This window comes from Perognathus longimembris, chromosome 3, assembly GCF_023159225.1.
Source record: "Perognathus longimembris pacificus isolate PPM17 chromosome 3, ASM2315922v1, whole genome shotgun sequence".
NCBI lineage: Eukaryota > Metazoa > Chordata > Mammalia > Rodentia > Heteromyidae > Perognathus > Perognathus longimembris.
Window position 1 is genome coordinate 84,867,421 of NC_063163.1, and position 24,528 is coordinate 84,891,948.

The following is a 24,528-nucleotide window of genomic DNA, read 5'->3' on the forward strand; positions in this document are numbered from 1 at the left end:
GTGGAGGCCAGTGGGGAGGTTTTGGAGAGAGAGGGCGTGCTCTGTGAAGGTGACATTCAGAGAACCCTCTAAGGCGGGGTCCTGTGGATGAGGTTTCTGGAGAAAAGGACAGGCCAGGCAACACCCCTCCCCTGCCCCATCAGCTCCAGCACAGGAAGACCCCACGTGGCACAGCAGGGCCACGTGCCCTGCAATGCGACGTGGATGTAACACATCAACACACACGGGGATGGCCGAGTCCACAAGGGACACCCAGTCGCCACACTGTCTCCTCTCTGCCACCTTCTGTCCCCCGGGGTGTCCCCAGCCAGGCCAGGACAACGTGTCCTGCCCACAGGATGGCCGTGCCAGCCGTGTGTGCCCTGGCTGCCCTCCGGCTCATCAACATTCCTCACTCAGCCTGGATGTTGTGGGGGCTTGGGAGAGAGCCAGCCCAGGTGTGTGTATGTGTGTGTGTGTGTGTGTGTGTGTGTGTGTGCACAGGCAAGGGTGGGCAGGAGGCTTGGTGTGGGGCAGGAAGACTTTTCTCTTTTCTTCTCATTTTTCTTGTTCCTGCTCTTTTTGGTGGTGCTGGGGTTTGAACTCAGGGCCTTGGTGCATCCTAGGCAAGCTCTACCCACTTGAGCCTTGCCCCCAGCCCTTTTAAACTGGTTTTTCAAATGAGATCTCATGCTACTTTTGCCCAGCTGACCCGGAACTTCCATCCTCAGCCCCCACCTCTGCCTCCCAAAGAGCTGGGATTAAGGCCATTCACCTCTGCACCCAGCCCTCAGCTTCTCATTCTGTAAGGTGATACCACTACGGTGCCCACTCCATGTCTTTGGCTGCTTTCTGAGGAAGGGCTCTGAGGCCGTTACCCGTGCCAGTTAATTATGTTTATTTCTTCTTCTCTTTTTGAGACAGGGTCTGGCTCTGCTGTTCAGGCTGGCTTGGAACTCAGTCCTCCTGCCTGAGCCTCTTGGTGTGCCTGTGCTGGCTGGCATTCCAGGCATGCTCCACCAGCCCTGCTGAACTGGTTCCTTTGGGGGAGGGGGAGGGGAACATCTACTCTATGCCAAGCACTGGCCAGTGAGTTTAGACTTCTCTTGGAATCCCATGCCATCCTTAAAGGACCTGGGGTAGCTGGAGATTCAGCCCCCAGAGTGCAGGCCGGCTCCCCCTCCCTTCCAGGAAGCCCTGGCGGCCAGGGGGCGTGGTCTGGGCCGGGGCGTGGCCGTGTGGGAGTGGCTCCACGGGCGGGGCGGTCCTGATGCCGCATTAGCTGCCTGGAGCTGGAGGCGCTGGGGGAATAAAGCCAGAGGGGAGTGCAGTGCAGTCCGCCCCATCCTCCGTGCGGACCACGGACCCAATCCAGCGGCTCTCACCACCTCTGTCCAGGTAAGTCGTCCTCAGCTAACCTCACCACCTCTGTCCAGGTAAGTCGTCCTCAGCTAACCTCCCTCCCCCGGCTGGGGGACCTCCACAAGGGGGACTGTCAGGGGAAGAGGAGAAACAAATGAGGGACCAGGAGCTGACAGATCTCTGCAGCCAGGGGCTCTGGGCCTTGGTGTCCCCATCTGTACAATGAATGGGATGATGGCAGAGTCCATCCCTTGCACCCGTACCTCCCTACCCCCCCACACCTCCTTACCTCCTCACCCCCCTCAGGGTGTGGGGAGGGAGAAATGAGCCCTTAAAGGTGACAGTCACAGGGTGTCCCCAGTCCCCAAGCCACTTCTCTCCCTCTGGCAGGTGGGATGGGTTACAGGTCTCTGAACCCCTTCTCTGCGGGCCCATCCTAGAAGGTTGCTGGGGCTCCCCAAATCCTCCTGAAAAGGGTCTTTGTGGTGGGGTCTGCAGGCTTTCCATGCCTAGTGGTCATGATTGGGTGCCATGGCTGGGGTGTAACCTATAGGAACCAAAAGTTATCGCCAACACATTTGGGGAAGCACTTTTGTTTTGTTTTTTTATTTTGAGGCTTGCATTTGGGGCCTGAGCACTGTCCCTGAGCTCTTTTGCCCAAGGCTAGTAGTGCTCTTCCACTTGAGTCACAGCACCACTGCTGGCTTTCTGGTGGTTAATTAGAGATAACAGTCTCAGGGAGGGCTGGGAATGTGGCTTAGTGGTGGAGTGCTTGCCTAGCATGCATGAAGACCTGGGTTCGGTTCCTCAGCACCACATATGCAGAAAAAGCTGGAAGTGGTGCTGTGGCTAACGTGGTAGAGTACTAGCCTTGAACAAAAGAAGCTCAGGGACAGTGCCCAGGCCCTGAGTTCAAGCCCAAGACTGGCAAAATAAATAAATAGACAAACAAATAAATAAGGAAGGAATAGCACAGAGTTTCCTGCCCTGACTGGCTTCAAACATCTATCCTCAGATCTCAGCCTCCTGAGTATCTGGGATTACAAACGTGAGCCACTGGCACCTGGCCAGGAGCACCTATTGTGAAGCACCCACCATTTCTGACTCACATTCAAGACATCTACCTGAAAGGAAGTGACTGTCCTGAGATCTCAGTTAATCCAGGTAATCGTGGGGTGACCGTAAGTGGGATGTGCTGAGGTGAGTGAGGTGTCCACGGCCCTTCCCTCCCCCCACTCACTTAGGACTGAGGATGTCTAGCCAGCTGTCTGGAGTCTATCCTTGAGTGCCCAGGTCCAGGGGTGTGGACTCAACGGTGACATTAAAAATGGAGGTGTTGGTTTGGATTTTATCTGGGCTGGTGGGGACACCAGACAAGCCCTCATCCAATCATCTGCCCAAGTCAGGGGAGAACCAGGTGTCCCCTGTGAATTCCAGCAAGAAAGAGGGACCCCACCCACCGACAGATCCCCACCTGTGTGTGAGGCCACAGAAATGGACAGAACCTGTGCTCTGAGCACACTGAGTACCCCCGACAGCCCAAACCACACCCCATTTTACAGATTGGGCAAGCAGAGGCAGAGGACAGATTACTTGCTCGTGGCTCAAGATGAGCAAACGGCCTGGCCGAGGTTTAGAGTCTTGGGTCACTGTATCACCTCTGAGCTATTCTCACCCTCCTCACCACCTCTCCGGGCAGCTGCCAGCACCCAGCCAGCTCTCCTGACCCTCTGCTCCCTTCCCGGCCCCCAGCAATGGCGTCCACAGAGCCCCTGCACGTGAAGAGCCCTGTCCGCGACAGCATGACCCTGTCCAAGGTGGCTGGCACCAGCGTCTACCTCAAGATGGACAGCTCCCAGCCCTCCGGCTCCTTCAAGATCCGCGGCATTGGGCATTTGTGCAAGACGGTACAGGCCACAGGCAGGGGTTGGCACCATCCAGGAGGGGGGTGCATCCCTCCTTCCTCCCAAGGATCAAGGCCGGCACCGTGGTTTGGGAACCAGGGGAGACGGCACATGCCTGCCATCCGGGCACCTAGGAGGCCGAGGCTGGGGGACCATGAGTCCCAGGCCAGCCCAGGCTACCTGGCAGGCTCCAAAACAAACACAAGGGGTGCCAGGGTGGGCTGGACTCCCTGCCCTGGGGACAAGGGCCCCCATTAGTTAAGGGGTGAAGGCTGAGCCGGGCAGCGAGGGGGGCCCTCATTTCCCATCTTGTCTCCACAGTGGGCTGGACAAGGCTGTGAACACTTTGTCTGCTCCTCCGGTAAGTGACCAGCTTCCTTGTGTCCTTGCCGTGTGTCCTGATTTGAGCCGCAGTCTCCAGGCTGAATTCTAGGAGGAGGCCTGTGGTCATTCGGGGAGGAAGGGAGACCGGAACTCAGTGTGGGGGTGGCCTGGCCGAGCTGGGCGCCATGACCCTCAAACCCTGACGCATGGCCAACCTCCCCTACACACACAGCGGGCAACGCAGGCATGGCGGCCGCCTATGCCGCCAGGAAACTGGGCCTCCCCGCCACCATTGTTGTGCCCAGCACCACGCCCGAACTCACCGTGGAGCGGCTCAAGAGCGAAGGCGCCAAGGTGGAGGTGGTGGGGGAGGTGAGCGCCAGCCAAGGCGGAGGCCCCGCCCACCGCGCGGTCCCGCCCACCACACGCCCACCGCTCGGCCACACCCACTGCAAGCCTTGGCCACGCCCACCGCGCGGCCACGCCCTCCACACAGCCCATCCACTGCGCAGCCAGGCCTACCACTAGACCACACCCACCACCCGGCCACACCCACCGCGCGGTCACGCCCACAGATTAGGCCTGTCCATCCCTGCCCAGTAGTAGGGGGCTGGCAGGGCCTCACAGCTCAGCCCCCCCCCCACACCACTGCTCAGCCACGCCCACAGTGGGCCTCGCCATTCATGCCCCGCCCACTGCTCAGCCCTGCCCATCCTTGTCCCCAGGGCACCTGGGGGCCGACAGGACCCCAACCCACCTTATTCCCTTCCTGTCGCCCCACAGACTCTGGTGGAGGCCTTTGAGCTGGCCAAGGCACTGGTGAAGAACAACCCTGGCTGGGTTTTCGTGCCCCCCTTTGATGACCCCCTCATCTGGTGAGTGGGTCTCCGGGTCCTCTGGTGTGGGTGGCAGGCATCTGTCACACACACACACAGCTCCACCCACGTGAGCACAGAAATGGGGGCCCTGATGCAGACCCTAGGAGCAAGGACCAAAGAGAAAGCAAGCCTCTCATTTGGGGGTGACTCAATGATGCGGGTAGGAAGTGGGTGGAAGGGGCTCTCATGGGCAGGGGCCTTCCCTGGATGCTAGAGCTTAGTCCCGTGGGTGTCCCATGGGCCCTCCACACTAGCCAGAGTCTCCCATAGCCACCAGCTCAGGGGCGTCACCTCCTAGTGGCATCGCCTCCTGGCACCCTGTCTGGTGTTCCCCAGAAAACTTAGCCCTGACCTACCCCATTTCTCTTGACCTTGCCCCCCCCCCACCCAGGGAAGGCCACACGTCCATCGTCAAGGAACTGAAGGAGGCACTGAGCGAAAAGCCAGGGGCCATCGTGCTGTCGGTGGGGGGTGGGGGACTACTGTGTGGAGTGGTCCAGGGGCTGCAGGAGGTGGGCTGGAGGGACGTGCCCATCATCGCCATGGAAACCATCGGTGCCCACAGCTTCCACGCGGCCACGAGGGAGGGCAAGCTGGTCTCGCTGCCCAAGATCACCAGGTGAGCAGCTGGGGAGTCCCTCCCACACCCCCCAGTGCTGACGCCAGCCCTATTTTACAGCCTAGGAACCTGAAGCTGTGGGCATTTGCAATGTCCCATTTCCTTGTGCAAAATTAGTGTGTGTGTGTGTGTGTGTGTGTGTGTGTGTGTGTGTGTGTGTCCCCATCCTGGGATTGAACTCAGGATCTGGGCACTATTCCTTGGCTTTTTCTCTCAAGACTGGTACTCTACCACTTGAGCCACAGCTCCACTTCTGGCTTTTTGATGGTTAATTGTAGATAAGAATCTCACAGACTTTTCTTCCCGGGCTGTCTTCAAACCATGACCATTAGATATTGGTCTCTTGAGTGTCTAGGATTAAGTGTGAGCCAGAGGCACCTGGCTACATTAATCATTTCTAGAAGTCAGGGTTTACACACAGCATTAATTTGCCAACCATTTATTGAGCCCCCGACTTGTGCAAGACACTAGCTGATCTTGGAGAGAGGTGACAAATATCAATAGCTCTTGCTCCCAAGATGTTCATATTCCAGCACTCAACCTTTGTCCCACCAAACTTAGCTTTGGGGTGCATACAGTACAGCAACCGTGGCTTAAACAACATAGAACTCTGCTATGAGAATCTGGAGGTGGGTATTTCAAGGGCAAGTCCACATCAGGGACCTGGCTCCTGGAGTTTCTTGCCACCTCATTCTAAGCCCAAAATGGCTGCCTAAGTGCCAGCTAGCACACCCACCCTCCATCTGGTGGGAAAGAGGAACTAAAGGCAGAGGCTGTGCCCAACCCTTAAAGACAAACTACAGCTGGCTCTTTGACTATAACAGGGTTCCATCCCAGGAAACTCATCATCAGCTGAACACATCCTCACTTACCATGCCCCTCTACCACAGAGTTGTTTCTTTCTTTCTTTTTTTTTTTTTTTTTTGCCAGTCCTGGGGCTTGGACTCAGGTCCTGAGCACTGTCCCTGGCTTCTTTTTGCTCAAGGCTAGCACTCTAGCACTTGAGCCACAGCACCACTTCTGGCCATTTTCTGTATATGTGGTGCTGGGGAATTGAACCCAGGGCCTCATGTATACGAGGCAAGTACTCTTGCCACTAGGCCATATCCCCAGCCCCCACAGAGTTGTTTCTTGTTTGTGATTACATAGCTGAGGCAGGGCAGGCCACATTTGCCTGCTGGCCCCCAACCCCTGCCCACCAGTGGGAGACAGCATTGTACCCCAAATCAATAGCCTCAGTCGAGTCCCAAGTTCCAACTTCAAAACATACTCTCACTTCCACATGATCATAGATTTCAAAAGTTGCTGAACTGTACTTCTTCCTATCTCTCATTGGCCAGAACTTAAGTCTCGTGATCACACCTAGCTACAAGGGAACCTGGGAAAGTACCTTGATGCCATATCTCCATGGGAGCAGTTGAATGCCTGCAGTGGACCAGAATTCTCTGCCCCAGGCAGCAAAGGGCTTCTTCTGAGTTTCTGAGTCTAGAAGCTGCTATGCTGGCTTCTGTCCCCTGCTGGGACAGAAGTGGTCATTGTGGAGATCTCTCTCTCTGTCTCTCTCTGTCTCTCTTTCTCTCTCTGCCTCAGTTTCCCTTACACAAATTCAAGCAGTTAGTATCAGCAAAAATTGCCATTCTGGGGGGGGGACGAGGGACCGTGGCCCTGAGGAGTCACCAGAGGAGGTGGCCGTAGTCCTCAGGCTGGAAGACAGGCAGAGAGGGACAGGCTCATGGGCTCCCCGCCCGCATAGCTGCGGAGGTTGCCTCTTAAATACACCTTTCTCTCCTTCCCGTCCCCATCTCTGTCTCTTTCCCCCCATTCCCACCCTTGTCCCCACCTCTCCCAGTGTTGCTAAAGCTCTGGGCGTGACCACGGTGGCGGAGCAGGCCCTGAAGGTGTTTCAGGAACACCCCATCTTCTCTGAGGTTGTCTCGGATCAGGAGGCTGTAGCTGCCATTGAGAAATTTGTGGGTACGTGCCAAGGATCCTGCTCACCCCAATTTTGCCTCCTGTCTCTGCCTAGAATGTGTCCTTTCTTTTAGTACACACAGTGGGGGGGGGGGAGTGGGGGACGGACAGAAATGCTACCCACAAAGAAGTAAGCCTCGTAACTGTGAAAACAGAAAAAAAGAACTGAACTCTTAAATTGCTGGTCCCAGCTTCCTAGTAACCATGGTAAAAGAGGAAAGGATGGGCTCAGAGTTATCTCTAGGTTCAGCCTAGAACAAGAACTGGAGGGGAGTGGGCAGAGCCCTATGCTGCCGCCATTTATTTCTCCTGAACCTGTAGGTGATTTGGCTACTCAGCTCTGACAGTGCTTCAGCAGTGACAACCATCTCACACCTGTGAATGCTCAGGACCAAGCCTAGACCTTAGCTCAGGCTGGGAAGTCCCTACCTAGTGTGATGAGAGGTTGGGGCCAAGACTTGAGTCTGAGCTGATTGGTTCATGTCCCCAAGGTCTGCAAATGTCCCGATCTAATTGGTCCATGACCCCCAAGCTCCACCAATGGCCTTGCAGTCCCTCATACCTGCCTGCACCCTTCCCCCTCCCTGCAGATGACGAGAAGACACTGGTTGAGCCTGCCTGCGGGGCTGCCCTGGCTGCCATCTACAGCCACGTGGTGAAGAAGCTCCAGAGGGAGGGCAAGCTGCCGGTGCCCCTGTCGTCCCTGGTGGTCATCGTCTGCGGGGGCAGCAACATCAGCCTTGCCCAGCTGCAGGCCCTCAAGGCCCAGCTGGGCATGAAGAACGGACTGCCTGCATGAGGCCCAGCTGTACCTAGGATGGGTTGGCATCCTGTACTCGCTGTGAATACTCCCTCCCTTTGGTTTGTGAGCAGAGTTGAGCAGGCGGTCAGCAGCCACCCCACCCCCAAGGCACTGAACTGAGCCATCCTCAGCCACCCAAGGGGTGGCCACTGCCCAGAGTGGCATGCTGGGTCCCTGGCAGGGACCCACATCTCAGCAGGAGGGACTCCACAGCCGGGTGAGCTGCCCCAGCTTCCCCTGAAGCAGAGCCGGGAGGCACAGCACAGCCCCGAGTCAGGAACCCTCCCTCCCTCCCTCCCAGAGGCCCAGCTCAGCTCTACCATTTTTCTAATGTGCACTTTTTCATTGAAAAGGATAAATACATATTTATAACACAAAAAATCTTGGCACTGGTGGCTCACCCCTGTCATCCTAGCTACTCAGGAGGCTGACACAGCCAGCTGAGAAGCCTGGACAGTCCATAAGACTCGTCTCCAATTCATCAGCAAAAAGCTGGGGTGGAGGCATGGCTCCAATGGTAGAGCACCAGCTGTGAGCAAGAAAGCTGGGCCCATTTAGGGCCCTGTGCTCAAGCTCTGGTATCACACACACACACACACACACACACACACACACACACACACACACACGAGTCAATACATGCAGCCGACAGGGAAGCGGGCCGGCCTGTATTGGGGACCCTGACGGGGGCTTGGCTAACAAGTGGGTGGTGAGTGCACAGAGCTCCGGGGCCTGTCATGCCAGGACATCCTCATCACATGCCTGGGTATGTGAACACCACAGCCCCATTTTGCAGATGAGGCCACCAAGGCACTAAGAGATTGGGTCTTCACCTACTGAGAAAGAGGCAAGACTTGAACCCATGTCTGTGGCTCCAGGCAGGGCTGTGTGCTTTCCACCCCCAAGCACAGAATGCTACAAAGGCCTCATCTCTCAGGCAGGCTGTGAGGGAGGCCATTGAGAAGGGGCTGCTCTGGGATGGTCTACAGCCTACAGAAGGGCCTGGGGGGGAGGGGGGGGGAAGGGCTAGTGGTTACTAAGGCCCTAGAACAGGACCTAGTGCATGGTGGGTGCTCAGTAAACACATAGGATGGATGGATGGATGGATGCGTGGGTAGATGGATGGGTGGGTGGATGGGTAGATGGATGGGTGGGTGGATGGATGGATGGGTAGATGGATGAGTGGGTGGGTGAATGGATGGATGGGTGAGTGGATGGATGGATGGATGGGTAGATGGATGGGTGGGTGGATGTATGGATGGGTGGATGTATGGATGGATGGGTAGATGGATGAGTGGGTGGGTGAATGGATGGATGGGTGAGTGGATGGATGGATGGATGGGTAGATGGATGGGTGGGTGGATGTATGGATGGGTGGATGGATGGATGGATGGGTGGATGGACGGATGGATGGGTGAGTGGATGGATGGATGGGTTGATGGATGGGTGCGTGGATGGATGGATGGATGGGTAGGTAGATGGATGGATTGATGGATGGATGGATGGGTGCATGGATGGATGGATGGGTAGGTAGGTGGATGGATGGATGAGTGCGTGGATGGATGGATGGATGGATGGATGAATGGTAGATGGATGAATGGATGGGTGGGTGGATGGGTGGATGGATGGATGGATTGGTTGGTAGATGGATGGGCGGATGGATGGGTGGGTGGATGGGTAGATGGATGGGTGGATGGACAGATGGATGGGTAGATGGATGGATGGGTTGGTGGGTGGATGGATGGTTGGATGGGTAGATGGATGGGTGGATGGATGGGTGGGTGGATGGATGGATGGATGGATGGATGGATGGATGGATGGATGGATGGGTAAGTGGATAGATGGATGGATGGGTGGATGGGTAGGTGGATGGGTGAATGGTGGGACAGAGGAGTATACAAAGGCCGATGGACAAATGGTTTGCTGGGCAGATGGATAGATGGAAGACCACAGATGGACAGTGAGTTGGTTGGCACATGGACAGACAGATGGACAGACATCTATGTCAGTGGGAGGTATAACAAGCCGGCCAAGAAATGGCCCCACCCCTTTCCTAACCCCAAGAAGCACAGCACAGCCACAGCCTCTCATGTTTTAATGGCGTTGCAGCCTGTGGGCTGGTTCCTGCAGCAGGGTGCTGTGGCACTGCCCAGAGCCCACAGGCAGGCCTTGGCAGGGGTGGGGCAGACAGGAGCATGGGAGAAGTGTTTGCACCAGCCCCACAGGGAGAAGACACTGAGGGTCCGGCAGCCACAAGGGGCCAGACACTTTGGTTTGTGTGCGTTGTCAAGCTTCAGTCCTCAGGAAGCTGCCCAGACAGGGAAGTGGCAGGGCTGCTCCACGAGGCAGAGGTACCGGCCTGAGCCAGGACCAGCCAGAGACCACTCCTAGGTCCCAGAAGGAAGCTGGCCATGCCAGGAAACCCAAGGAATGGAGAAGGGAGAAGAAGGGGGCCTGAGGCAGGTTCCTGGGGCTGGAGGCCCAGCTTAGGGCTGGGGAGGGAGCAGACCCAGAGATGGCAGAGACATGGAGAAATGGGGGAAAGAGGGACAGAGGGCGATGGAGGGAGGGAGAACGCGAGACAGGCAGAGCAGGATGGCAATGGTGCCCACCCCTGTGGGGGGAGTGAGGTCAGTTCTGTGCCCCGTTAGGAAGAGGCCGATGAGGTCAGGGCCCCTCAGGGGGCGAGGCGGGCCCCTGGGGCAGCTCCCACAGGACCTCCACAGGGGAGAACTTCCAGAGGTCGGGCTGGCCCATGTGCAGCACGTCTGGGAAGGGCGAGGCGCTCCACTGGAATGGGGGCACCTGGTCCCACGTGGGGCCACTGACGGCCAGCAGCCCCAGGGCCTTGGCTAGTGACATGCTGGTGACCTGGGGGACAGAGGAGACACAGATCTAGGGTCCTAGCCCGCTTGACCCTACACCTGACCTTGATGGTGGTCACAGCTGGGCCCTGCCCGCGAGCCCCTCCACCCGCGGCCCCCGTGGCCACCTTCGCATCGATGCCCCCATGGGAGCGCTGCCGCAGTGCCTGGAACGGATAAGAGCCGTTGGCAGGGTTGAGGTCAGAGCGAGCGGAGATGGCATTCTCCCCATTGGGCTTGGGGTCACAGGCCTCGCACAGCGACAGGGGGTCGTGGAGGAAGTCGTTGTACCTGGTGAAGGAGGCACAAGAGCCTCAGGGTCACTGTCCCATCGCCCCCTGGGCCAGGCTCTGCCTGGTGCCCCCTTCCCCCCACCTCTGCCCAGCACCTTGCCCTCAGGAAGGGCCACAGGTCTGCACCCTGAGCCCAGCAGGGCACCCTGCTCTGCCTGCCACAACACTTCTGGGGAGACTGAAGGTCTGGCCACACATCCACGTCCACGCAAGTCCTACATAGATCCCCCACCTCCCGTGAAATGGGGGCTCCCCAGGACGGCGGGGAGCAGGCATGGGGGCCCTCTGCTGTGCTGCCTCCCCGCCAGGGGGCCCAGGAGGGCCGGCGCCCACCTCATGAGCCGGAGCATGGAGTCCATGTCCTGCACCAGCGAGTGGTTCCGCCGGAAGATCTGGGCACGGGGGTTCCTGCTGTAGGAGAACCAGTCCCCGTACTGGGCCACCAGCTCCGGCAGCCCACTGGCGTTGAACACCGCTTCGAAGGACCTGCCAGACAGAGCTGGTCACCAGGACCCAGACACAGGCCCTGGCCTGCAGGGCCAGGAGCGCCCAGGGGGTGACAGCACGATACTGGCCTCACACCGCGACACTGGGCAGCAGCGATGGCACCCACCGGTGCCAATGGCTGAGTTTGGTTCCGGGACCTACCCCACCAAGCTTTAAACCCTAGCCTCCCGTGACTCCCCTGGATGGCTGAGCTTGGCTCTGAGGCCTACCCCACAGAGGTTCAAACCCCAGCCTCCCGTGACTCCCCTAGATGATGGTCCCAAGGACCACTGGAGGGGAAGCAGCGGGCACCAAGGCAGCTGAGCTGGATGCTGGCTGTCCTGTCTACCCCCTGCTGCCCCCACCTCAGGGGCCAGAACTGGGGGGGCCACAGCCTGCGCTCTGAAGCACAAGAACATAGGGAAACACGTGGAATCAGCTCACGCAGAGTGAGAGTGAAAAGCCTGGGGTTCAAGCCCCAGTACCAGCAAAAACAAGTCACTTTGGGAAGAATCTTGCACCCCAAGAAGAAAGGGCAGCGTGGGGAGGCAGGCAAGGAGGGAGGGGCACGTACGGGATGTTGTAGCTGGCCCAGTAGGTAGTCTTGTAGAGTTCCTGAGTCTTGTCGGACATCACCACCATGCCCCTGGGAGCAGAGGGCTCAGTAAGCACAGCCCTGCTCCTTGCACCCTGCTCCCTGCTCCCTGTGGCCTGCTCACTGCTCCCAACTCCCTGCCCCCTGCGCCCTGCACCCTGCACAGGACTCTGAGGCCCCACCCGTGCCGAAGGGGGGACTAGCTGGCTCTCAGCCCCTCCCCACCACCCTCTTGGAAAGCTGGGCTCCCCTGGGCAGAGCCCACCCAGCAGGTCACTCACGGGATCTGCTCCAGGATGGTAAGCACCTTGCTCGCGAGACTGGGCCCCCCCGGAATGAACGCATTGTAGTCCACGATCATCCACTGGTTATTATACCTGCGGTGCAAGGCGGGGCCTGACGAGAGCTGGGCCGCACTGCTCAGCCCCTGCCCAGCGTGCAGACGGCGGCGTCTGGGGCAATGATGGCGTAGGAATGCCCTGCCGTCACCCTGACAGTGTGCAGCCCGGCCAGGTGCCCTCGCTGCTGGCCATGGCTCCCAGCATGGGTCAGCACAGTGGGGTCCTCGCTGGGGGTCTAAGGCCCCCACAACCCGGTCCCAGGGTCTCTGAGACCCAGGGTCACAAGCCTGCCACCCCCATCCTCCTTCTCCTCCTCCCAGAGTCCTCCAGCCACACCTGACCTTCCTACCCAACCTTCAAACAGAACAGGGGCAAGTCCTTTCCGCCTGGGCCTCCATCGCAGGCCAGGACCGCGCGTCCACACACGTGTCCATGCAATGCCCACTCACGTGCCACTGTTGAACCTCTTGAAGGTGTCGGTCCACGAGTCCCCATCCACAGCCAGGCGGTTGGCCACGATGTTCCGCACCCACTCCAGCACGCAGCCCTCGGGCCGCACATACTTCCACAACGCGGGGTTCTTGTTGCCGATGGTGGTCTCCAGCGTGACCTGGGGGGGACGGGGGGCGCTGCACAGCCCAGGTGGTGGCCAGGTGGCAGCGCTGAAGCTGAGTGCTGAGTGTTCGGTTACACTCTCCTGTTCAGAGCTGGGCACCGGTCGGCTCACGCCTGAAATCCCAACCACCCAGGAGGCAGAGATCTGAGGATCACAGTGCGAAGCCAGCTGGGCAGACAAATCTGAGAGACTCTCATCTCCAGTGAACCAGAAAAGCCAAGACTGGAGGTGTGATTCAAGTGGTAGAAGGGAGGCCTTGAGCAAAAAAGCTAGGGGACAGCACCCAGGCTTTGAGTTTAGGACCTAATTCTGGAACAAAAAAAGGGGGTGAGGGAGTAACCTGGTCAGAGCAAATTCTAGGACACTCCTACTTGGGGTATAGATTGCTCATCAAGATAAGGATGCCAGCTGTCCTTCCAGCTGTCCCCACCATCAGCTTCTGGTCAGCTCTGCCTTGTCTCTGGACGGCCTTTGGAGCAGGGGACGCTGAGACCTGCTCCCCCAAACCACCTGCTTTGAAGCTGACAAAAAGCAGAAGGGGAAGCCCTGGGGTCCCGTGTTCCCAGGTGGCTGGACCCCCTGCCCCCCGGGGCTGCCGCACTCCCCATGCTCAGCCTTGGAGAAAAGCAACAGACAAGTCAGGAAAGTAGTGGTCTTGGCCAGTCGGTCCCTGTGCCAAGGGTGCTTTGAGGAGCGAGCTGTGTCTCCTGGCAGCGCAGCCCAGGGGCCCTGGGATCGCAGGGCGCCAGCCTCCTTTGAGGGTGCCAGGAACACACTTCTAAACAAGCCTGGAGGCCTGCCAGGGCGAGCAGTGAAAACAGCCCATGGTAAACAGCAGTTATTCACCAAGTCCAGGCATTGAGAACAAGGTCATGGACAGAGAGGAGGGGGAGCTCTCCTAACACCAATGGGAGGTCACAGAGGTCAAGGGGAAGAACCCAAGAACCTGGATGAAGACACAGGGTCCCTGGTCACAACAGGGCTTTCCCCTGTATCCACTCATAGTCTGGGGACCTCTATTGATCAAGCTCTTGTGGGGATCCAGGCACCCCAGTCAGAAAGGGAGGTCGGGCTGTGGTTGGCAGGCTGTGGCCTCCTCCACCCTGATCCCCACCATGCCCAGTTCCAGCACAGCTCCAGCGCTGGCGCAGAGCCCCTGGGACACATCCCCAAGGGAGGAGGGGCAGGTCCCTGGGAGGGGGCCGTCCCCGGGGAGGGGGCCTGAGTGACTCACCAGCCCGCTGCCCAGGATGTAGAAGTCATCACAGGAGAAGATGGTGCCGGGGTAGGATGAGAAGACCTGCCTACTGCCGGGGACCAGGGGCTGGCCCTCTGTGGGGAGGGCAGCAAGGGGCGGGTCAGCCAGGTCTGGGGGAGACGCCAGCACCCACACCCAGCAAGGCGAGGCCCCCAGGTCGGGGGTGAGCAGGCCCCGGAGGAAACCCCACTCTACTCCTTCTGTCACTTGGCAAATGAAACATTTCACATGGGTGGTGTGTGTGGCTGCCAGGTGTGGTGACACACTGGACACACCGGGGAGGCTGAGGCAGGAGGAACCAAGCTCCAAGCCAGTACCTGGAAAGGCCCCATCACCAAGAAGAAAACAACAGACTAGCAGCCAGGCTGGATGTAAACAAGGGGCAGGGCAGACCCGCCGCTGCCAGAGGAGGGCCCAGTGCCACACACTGCCCCCTCCAGCCAGCAGGGCGAGCTCACTGATCTTGGGCTTCCCAGTGCTCTACCTCTTAAGCTGGGTGCTACACTCAGGTGTGTGCAGGGTGCAAGAGTCAAATGTGACTCTTACTATGGGACCCTGCCTGCGAAACATCACTCTAGAAGCTTCCTGTGCTTGACTTAATGCAGTGGGCAAAGCGTTTTCCTCAGAAGGGGCTGCTCTCCAGGAAGAGCCGGGGCAGGGTAGGTAGGGCTGGCCTCTGCCTCGATGGCCCTTAGTGAAGGGGGGCAGAGCCAGGACAGGGGGTGGCTGGCTTATGCCTCCACCGCCCTTCCCACTCCCCACCACCTCCTAGCATCATTGTTTGTGAAGTTGGGGTCCCTGGCACTGGGCTTCTGGGGTTGATGCTGGGGCCGGATGGTCACCACAGGGGCCATGGGCCTCAGCCACGGCGTGCAGGAGAAACATGCTCCTGCCCTGCTCTGTTGTTTGCAGCCATGGCTGTTGCCCTCCGGGCCTGTGGTGTGGCATGTGTGCGCGGTGGGGCCTGGCTCCCCCTCCCCTTAGAGCTGCCACCTGAGCGGCCTGGCCGCAGAAGGGGGTCCCTGTCTTTACTCCCTGTCCAGATGGCGCAGGAAGCAGCCAGGCCTCACCTGCCCCGCCAATCTTGTCAGCCAGCTTTGAGTCATCCCCTGGGCCCCTGCCATGACCACCACGCTGGTCAGCTGGCCTGCAGCACCCACCAGCAGGTGGCTGGCAAGGTCAGCCTAGGTCAGCCAGGCCTGACCCACTGCCCACACACATGTGAGCAACCAATAGCAAAGGTGTAAGTCTGGGAGTGACAGGCTGTGCAGCGATGGCAAGCAGTAACCCTCGTCAAGCAGGGACCCCTGGCATGGCATTGGGCGGTACCACAGCCAGGGCCCCCCGCCTGCTCACACTCCTGTGAGGTGCTCACACCTTGGGGGCCCTCCCGGAACTGCAGCCAGTACTTCTTGATGACCCGCAGCATGTTCTGGTAGGAGTTCCAGGTGTTGTGGGCCACCAGCAGGTCGCGGTGGCCAGGCAGCAGCTTGATGAGGGCGGAGCAGGCGCCCGAGCCCAGCGCGGGCTTGCTGTCTGTCTTGTTCAGGGCTGGCTCCAGGTCTTCCAGGTCCCCTGAGAGCTGCAGCAGGCTGTAAGGCCGGATTCCGGGGTCACACACCTGCAACCCCATGCCCGTCCCAGGCGGAGACTCTTGGGGCCCGCTGACCCATTGGGGCAGGGCATAGGAAGTGGTGGAGCTGGCATGGGCGGGGTCTCACTGGGAGGTACTTGGCCCTCCTACCCTGCGTATGCAGAGGGGGACACTTACAGGAACCCCAAGGGTTTGATGGTGAACTGCCCGGTCGGGAAGGCCACTCGGCCTTCATAGCTGTCCTCCAGGCCTTTCAGCTGCAAGAGGGTGAGCCGCACCTAGGGGCAGGGTGGGGTGGGGGTGAGGCCTCTCCCCAAGGCCACCCCTTCTCCCTGGAGGAAGGGGCTCCAGCCTGGCGGCCAGCGCAGCACTGGCCCTTCCATGCCTTCCAAGCATTGTTGCTTCCCCATCTTGTGCCTCCCCCAGTCACCCCACTGAAGAGCCGAGGACAAGAGCCACCTCCTCCAGGAAGCCCCCATCCTGCGCAGGCCTAGTGGCGACAACTGTGGTCTGAGTCTGGCTGAGTCTGTGGGTCTGAGTCTGGCTTCTAGCTGTTACTGCCTGACCTCTCCCCACTGTCCCTGCTCCCCAGGGCATCCTGGAGCCACGACTGCCAGGCCTCCCACAAGCCTGGCAACCACAGCTCGTGCACAGGTGCAGGGGGAGGGAGGGAGGCATTGATGGGGACCTGGGTGGGTGGATGGGTGGATGAGTGGATGTGAAAGTGGGCAAGGGATAAGGGTGGGGGATAAGGTGCCGGGGGACAGTGGTGTGAGCAGCAGTGAGAATCATGGTGATGTGTGAACAGGCATGTGAGCTGTTCGGCAAAGCCAGATTGGCAGAGATCCCCAGGCAAGCCCTGGAGGTTTTTCCAGGATGCTCATGGTAAATGGCTTTTTCACTGAGGGTGGAGATGGCAGCCCAAAGGCAAAGCCCCCGGCAGCAGCACAGCCAGGGAAAGGGAAACAAAATCCACTGGGTCCCAACTTTGTGTTTGCATTTCCTCTTCTCAAACTGTTTCCACCTGCATTTGATATAAGCCACGTAGGAAGTGATTGCCTTGCTTTCCAAGAAAAATAGTGTGACTGCAGAAAGCAGATTGGCAGGGCAGGCGGGAAGAGGCAGGTACCAGGGCTGGTCCACACATCCACGGGTGGGCCAAGGGCATCCAGCCAGCGGGCAGCTGGGCACCCCAGTGATGGCACTGCCCCCAGCAGGCAGCGGAGCCCACCTGGTGCCAGTAGATGGAGTTGGGGTACCGCTCCATCTCCTTCTGCATCCATGCCAGGTTGTCCTCCAGGAAGCTCTTGAGCTTCTCGCAGTAGCCGACCTCGTACTCGAAGGGGCCGCAGTAGTTCACCACTGTGTTCATCCAGTGCATGTAGATGAGCTGGGGGAGAGACAGAGAATAGGGGCACCTAGGGGCACCTGGGATCATGTGGGTGCTCCCCAACTCTGCCTCCTGCTGCTCCCAGCCAGGGCCCGGCAGGCCACCCAGAGATGTTTTGTGCTCTCTGCTCTGCTCTGAGCACTAAGGCAGGATAGGAAGACAGCAGGACACACGCCAGGCTGTTGGCACTGCCTGCCAGTGCGGCATACATGGCTGAGCCTCACAGCTCTGCCGGGAAGCTGCTGTTGGCTTTCCCTGCGCTGCTCTGATCTGGCTCTGAACTGTCCCCAGAGGCTGCTGGCACAGGAGGGCCACGCGCGCCCGCCACCACCATCTGCCATGCCCATCTTTGCCTGACCTTGGGTGGAAGCTTCGGGTCTACAGACTAAATAAAACCAAACTTTCCCTTCAGTTTAGCACCATGAGGCTGACTGATGTGCTCACTTGCAGGTAAGGAAACTGAGGCACAGGGACCTTTCCCAAGATAACCCAGGCAGCGAGTCAAAAGGACCAAGGTTCTAACCCATATCGAGCTGGGCACTTGTAGCCAGGTGTTGGTGGCTTACGCCTGTCATCCCAGCTACTCAGCAGGCTGAGCTCTGAGGATCGCAGCAGTTCAAAGTCAGCCAAGGCAGGTGTGAGGCTCTAATCACCAATGAAGCACCAGAAAGCCAGAAGTGGCGCTGTGGCTCAAGCTGTGCCCAAGCACCAGCCTTGAGTAAAAAAGCTCAGAGACAGCACACAGGCCCCAAGTTCAAGACCCAGGACAAGTACCAAAAAAATAAAAAAATAAAATAACAAAAAATGAGCTAAGTCTGTGGGTGGGAGGCCACATGAGGTCTGGGTGCCAGCTCTGTTGTGGGGTGGCCTCCACATGAGGGTGTACCCCATAGCATTTTCAATGTCTTGAGCAGTCAGGACTGGAAGGAGGGCTGGGGGCCTGTTCTGTGTACCCCCCCACAAAGCCCACAGCCCAGCAGGAGCGGGCAGCTGGGCCTCAGGCCCCGCCACGGCCTTACCTCCTCGGAAACAGAGGCTTCCACCACGCCGGCTGCGTAGGCCTGCAGGCTGTCATTGTAGTTGCTGTTGGTGCCCAGCTCCAGGAAGGCCCACCTGGAGAGGAAGGGGACCCTTGGTCAGTGGCTACCAGCTGGACACACAGCTCAAGGGTGATGGGTTTTGTTTCTGACTTTTTCCCCCCAGTCCTGCGGCTTAAACTTTGGGCCTGTGTGCTTTCCCCGAGCCTCTTTGTGCTCAAGGCCAGTGCTTTACCACTTGAGCCAAAGCGCCACTCCTAGCCTTTTGGTGGTCCAGAAATAAGAGTCTCATGGACTTTCCCGCCTAGGCTGGCTTCGAACCATGATCCTCAGATCTCAGCCTCCTGAGTAGCTAAGATGACAGGTGTGAGCCACAGGTGCCCAGCTGTTTCTGTCTTTTTTGAGACAGATTCTATGTAAACCGGGATGTGGTCTCAAACTTATGACCTCCTGCCTCCCCATCCTGAGTGCTGAGATTACAGGAATGCACCACCATGCCTTGCCTGGTTCCAGAGATGAGCCACTGGGTAGAAGACACAGAAACTTTAACGTTAATTAAACTAGGGTCACACAACCACACACACCCACTAATGTTGGATCGGCCTACAACCCCACAACCAGCCAACATTCTCTCCTTATATCACTTGACTCACCCAGTCCCACCAGCCCTGTGCCACAGGCAGGTGTCCTAGCCCATCTGATAGACCAGGAGGGTGTCCGGGTGCAGTTATAGAGAAGCCCTCGGGGCCCTAGGCTACACCCTTCACCGCGTGACCCTGCAGTCTACACCAAAGGCCACAGAGCCTTCCCATCCCTTCATCTAGGCTCAGTCACATTGGCACCAGAGCTTCAGAAACGGAGCCAACCAAGAGGGGGACCAGCATCCAGGCCCACAGTCATCTGTCCGTGCACACCACCCAGGGGCAGAGCCAGCCACGCCTGCCATGACTGATGACAAAGAAGAGAGAAGCCACATGGTGGGCATGGGAGAACCATGTCTGAAAGTTTCTCTCTCTCTCTCTCACATGCACACACACATATGTCTGTACTTATACATGCACCTGCATGCACGTTTAGGCTTCATATATAGAAAGTTCTAGGTGTGGTGAGCTACTACAAAAAGTTCTAGAAGCCAGGTGTGGTGGCTCACACAGGTGTTTACTCCCCATATCTCTTTCCACCTTTCTAAGAGGCTCAAGTTTATCGGAAACTTTTTCAGTTCCTCTGTATTCTTCTAAGTGGCTGGTTTAGTTGTGAGCAAGTGAGCAGGACCAGGCACCGTGGTGCACACCAGGCCCCCAGCACTCGGGAGGCAGAGGCAGAGGGAGCTCAACTTTGAGGCCAGCCTGGGATCTCAGAGCAAGACTGTCTCAAACGCCAACCAAGCATAAAAGGAATCGCTACTCTTCTAACAGAAAAAAAATGGTAAAGCGAGTAGGCATTGAGGCTGCTGTCGCATGGGCAGAGGGGAACCCACAGAGCCCGTGGACCCTGTCCTCCACCCAGACCACAGTGAGGACCCAGGCCCCCCATGGAAGACAGCAGTGGCCAGCCTTCTTCCCCCAGGTGGCCCCTTCAGGGTCCTGGGACCTCTCTCTCTTGTGGCTCCCACACCCTCTGCTGTGTCCTCAGAAAACCCACGCAGGCAAACACCTGCCCAGTGACACACACCAGCGTGAATAGACTTCCAGACCACCAGGGGAGGTTCTCTTTCCTGGGGTCCAGCTCCGAGCTGGTCCCCAGAGTGACCTGAGACCACCCCCTGGGTCACCTACAGGGGTGGCACCATCCTTGTCAGGAGGTGCCTGGGCCAGGGTTGGAATCCTCCTTCCTGCCCATTGCCCTGCCACCAGCCCCAACCTTCCCATCTGGAAAACAGAGGTGTGGACTTTGGCTTCTGCCTTGGGGACCCCTCTCTGTGCTGATGGGCAGCTTTTAGAATATCTAACTGGATGTACTTATTAAAGACATGATTTATTCAGACATTACAACCTTTCTGACTCTTAAAATGCTGTTTCTGATAAATATAGATAGAAGTCAATAAATACTCTTCTGCTTGGTCTTTAACACACTCCTGAAGGTCAAAAAGTTACGTGGGTGCCAGTGGGTCACACCAGTAATCCTAGCTACTCAGGAGGCTGAGATCTGAGGATTCTGGTTCAAAGCTAGCCCAGGCAAGAAAGTCCATTGAGACTCTTATCTCCAATTAGCCACCAAAAAGTCAGAAGTAAAGGGCTGGGAATGTGGCTTAGTGGTAGAGTGCCTGCATAGCGTGCATGAAACCATGGGTTCGATTCGTCAGTACCACATACACAGAAAAAGCCAGAAGTGGTGTTGTGGTTCAAGTGGTGGAGTGCTAGCCTGGAGCAAAAGGAAGCTCAGAGACAGTGCTCAGGCCCTGAGTTCAAGCCCCAGGACTGGGGGGGAAAAGTCAGAAGCAGAGGTGAGGTTCAAGTGGTAGAGCATCAGCCTTGAGTGAAAAGGCCAAGCCAGAATGTGAGGCCCTGAGATCAACTCCCAGTACTGAAATCCATCAATCAGTCAATCAGTCCAGGCCTCGGGTGATGAGGGCACCACCTGGACAAGCAGAAGAGTTGTGTAAGAGTTTTGCCAACAGAAACGGCCTTGTCCCAGCAGTAAGGACAGCAATGGTGACTGCCAAGCAAGTTATCTAACCGCGGCTTCCCTCTAGACCTGGGCAGGGCAGGGCAGGGTGGGGCGGGGCTCTACGCCAGGGCTCCAGGTGCCTATGGAAACTTGGGGACCCCCAACTTTTCCACTGGCCTGAGACCAGTCCTGTCGCCCGTTTTGGACGGGAGGTGCGGCACAGCCACGCAAGCACAAACTAGCTTTGGGGGGAGGGGGGCCTGGGGACGACAGGGGGCTGGCCTCCTGCCCCCCGGGAAGGCGGCTGGTCCCCGGATCATCACAGGGGCCCAGCCCGTCCTCCGGTCTCTCGGGACGGCGTTCTGCTACCCACGGGGACGGGGGTCCCCGCGACGGCCCCTCCCAGCCGGGGACAGGGTCCAGACGCGGGCTGCAGCCGGGGGAAACTGAGTCCGCGCGCGGCAGGGCGCCGTCACCGCCCGAGGCGGCCCGGGGGGCGGGCCAACCCTTACCCGGTCTCGCGGATGGCGTTGGTGAGGTTGGCCCAGGCCACGGCCCCGGGGTGAAGACCGTCCACCAGGCGCAGCTGGCCCGACGCCGCGTCCACCAGCACCGAGCGGCTGCGGCAGGCGGGCGGCTCGGGCTTGTGGCGCCCCCAGCGGTCCCTCAGGGTCGGGACGGCGCCCGCCAGGCCGCTCGGGGACAGCCCGACCAGCACGCCCAGCACCAGGGCCCGCACCAGCGCCCGCGACAGCGAGCCGGCCCGGCGGCCGCCGCGGGAGCCGTACCGAGGGGCCGCCATGACCGCGCGGAGCCGCGCTGCAGCCTGGACCACGTGACCGCGCTCCGCCGCGGGGCGGGGTCTGGGAGGGTGGGGTCGGGGCCTGGGCGGGGCTTTCTGGATGGGCGGGGCCTGGAGAGACCCAAGGGGCGGGTAGATCTTAAAGGGCCCGGCGCGCCCTGTCCTTTGCCTAAAGCTTGCACACTCGTCCCTGACAGCTTTTCAGATCGGCAAAATCTCCAATCTGGAGAAAAGTTGATAACGTTTTGTTAATATATCATTAAACTGATTAAGTAGCGTGTCAGCCCTAACTAAATACTGCAGCTTGCCAAAAGCTTGAAATGAAGGTATGGCTCAGGTGAGAGAGCACTAGACTTTTGGGCTTCTGGCCTTCAACACACACACACCAAACCTGTTTCGATATTGTATATATGAGTTTAATCCCCAGTCACTGAACCCTTAAGTTGTTTCCAGTTGTGACGATGACTGTAACAAAGTTCTGCTTTAGGGCATTGTCCAACCAACCCTTCTCTCCTTTTCCTCAGAAAAGCTGCGGGAGAGACACAGGTGCGGGAAAGGGCGGCTGGGGTTTCAAAGATGCTTTTGAGGCTTGTTGGCCCAATTCAAGTCTCCTTCCTAGAGATGAGATGCATCCAGGGAAAGTACCAGTGAAGATCCTCCCTCCACTGGCAGGCTCTGCTGTCCATTGGGCAGCCCTGAGAGGTGAGGAGCCCCCTTCACCAGGGCTCTTAACCAGACCCTGCCCGGGCTGCAGGGAAGAGTATGAACCTTCTTGTTTGAAGGTGAGGTTCCTGTTTTGAGAAGGAACCTGTCAGAGTCTGGCTTCTTAAACTAAGAGTGAAAGTTCCAGTTCTCTTTCTCCTTCTGTCCCTCTCACCACTTCTGCTCAGGCTGTCTCCCCGCCTCGATTCCTGCATTATGTCTCCAGCTGCCACCCCCACGCTGGCCTCCCCAGTGGTGGTGCTTGGTGCCTGGGTGGGTCTGGCTTTACCTTTGCGTGAAGCAAGAGGTTGCCCCGCCTAGGTGTGGTGAAAGGCATTGAATGGGTCCCACCCAGATCTGGGTGCAGTGCCATCTCTGCCATTTCACTATTTTATTTTTACTGGTTTGGGGTTCACTCATAAAAGCTGATATTCTCGGGATCCCAGGGCATGGCAATGCACCCATGATCCCAGAATCTAGGAGGCCAAAGCAGGAGGATCATGAGTTCAAAGCCAGCCTGAGCTATAAAGCAAGACCTCTCTCCCTCAACCTTGCCCCCTCAAAACCCCTATTATGCGTGGTGCTATAAACTGCTGCTCACTCAATGGCATGTAGGGGGTCATTCTCCTCCTGCTCCCAAAGTACAGCTCCCTCTGCTACTCATGGTGCTAGCTAGACATTCCTTGGGACTCAGTTCTGGTGGCAGCTATGCTTTTCAAATATGGTCAAGACCATGCATCCAGCTGAGCACCAGAGGCTCACGCAGCTCATCCTAGGTACTCAGGAGGCTAAGATCTGAGGATCCCGATTAGAAGCCAGTGTGGGCAAGAAAGTCTGCAGCACTCTTGTCTCCAATGAACCAGCAAAAAGTCAGAAGTGGACCTGTAGCTCAAATAGTAATGCCAGTCTGGAGCATAGAAGCTTAGGGACACACCCCAGTGTCTAAGTTCAAGCTTTAGTATTGGCGCAAGAAGAAAACTAATAAAAAAAAAATCTTGGCATCTCAACTGGCACTTCCTGGAATAGAATTTGATGTAGCTCCCTTGGAGAGGAGACTCTGTCTCCTCCGGGGCATCTGGGGAGAGGGGACCCATGACTGTACTGGAAGCAGAAAAGATCCACAAAGTCACTGCCACAACTGAGCCCTGAGCTCTGAGGTGCCTCAGCACTTGTCTGCTCCCAGGCTGCCAAGTGCTAAGCGAGCAGGCATTCAGCTGCAGTGGCCTAGACTACATAAACACATGAAAATGTCCAGGCAGTCTCTCCTCATTGCCCAGGCCCCATCTGACTGGCACAGGAAGGACCTGAACCCCAGCTACTCAAGCTAAGCCCCTCCCAGGTCTGTGACCCCCCCCCCAAAAGGAAAGATGGACACATGTTCAGTCCCTTAGGCCTTTAATGTCATGGATGGTTTGTAACTCAGCAAAGGCTAACCCATGAGCCAAGCATGGGAACACAAGGCTGTAAACCCAGCCACTAGGGAGACACAGACAGGGGGGTTGTAAGTTCCAGTACAGCCTGAGCAAAGTTAGTGATACTCTGTGGTAAAAACAAATTATAAACCAAGAGGCTAGGGATGTGGATGGAGATAGATGCCTTTCTATCACCTAAGTGCAAAGCCCTGAGTCCCTTCTGACATGAGTAGGCTTCATCTATGGTGGGAAAATCTTTCCCAGCCTGAAAAAGCAGCTCAAACTCAGAGTGCCGTCCCCCTGAGCACCATGAAACAGAGGCTGCCTTCGGGCCTTCCTGGCCTCCTGACCTCCCCACGAGTCTCTGCCTCCTGAGTGTACTCATCCCCCTCCTCCACCAGGAGGTGGACCTCCTGTCCACCTCAGTCCTGGGAAATGGAGAGGTGAGGGCTGCCTGCCCAGCTGATCTATAGGGGTAACATGGAGACAGGCCCCTGGCTGGGCGCCTAAATCCCAGAGTCAGAGCCCAGCCACAGGGAGGAGGACTTTGACTCCAAACTCAGCGATTTTGGAGCACTTCCCCAAAAAGCAGCATGTGACAGGGCTAGGGGGCAGCTGACCCCAGAGCAGGCCCGATCATTCCTACATGTACATACTAGCTGTGTGTGTCCGGATGCTGGCCTGGCAGTGCT

The 24,528-nt window shown here is 58.0% G+C and overlaps 2 protein-coding genes across 2 annotated transcripts; one reads left to right on the plus strand and one right to left on the minus strand.

The window, feature by feature from the left end:
- The first annotated feature begins 1,342 nt into the window (after nt 1-1,342).
- Sds (serine dehydratase) lies at nt 1,343-7,969 on the plus strand. The gene is made up of 9 exons (XM_048340920.1): nt 1,343-1,377; nt 2,357-2,506; nt 3,037-3,248; nt 3,567-3,606; nt 3,802-3,941; nt 4,353-4,444; nt 4,839-5,066; nt 6,916-7,040; nt 7,628-7,969. Exons 3-9 carry the CDS (start codon nt 3,096-3,098, stop codon nt 7,834-7,836), a joined length of 987 nt encoding a protein of 328 aa, XP_048196877.1. The 5' UTR covers nt 1,343-1,377; nt 2,357-2,506; nt 3,037-3,095; the 3' UTR covers nt 7,837-7,969.
- Nucleotides 7,970-9,917: 1,948 nt separating this feature from the next.
- On the minus strand, nt 9,918-21,749 carry Plbd2 (phospholipase B domain containing 2). The gene is made up of 12 exons (XM_048342898.1): nt 21,433-21,749; nt 18,296-18,389; nt 17,118-17,276; nt 16,064-16,164; nt 15,670-15,884; nt 14,269-14,366; nt 12,868-13,028; nt 12,359-12,454; nt 12,057-12,128; nt 11,330-11,482; nt 10,832-10,994; nt 9,918-10,710 (listed from the first exon to the last, which is right to left on the minus strand). The coding sequence occupies exons 1-12, from the start codon at nt 21,720-21,722 to the stop codon at nt 10,507-10,509; spliced, it is 1,806 nt and encodes a 601-aa protein (XP_048198855.1). The 5' UTR covers nt 21,723-21,749; the 3' UTR covers nt 9,918-10,506.
- Nucleotides 21,750-24,528: the final 2,779 nt, after the last annotated feature.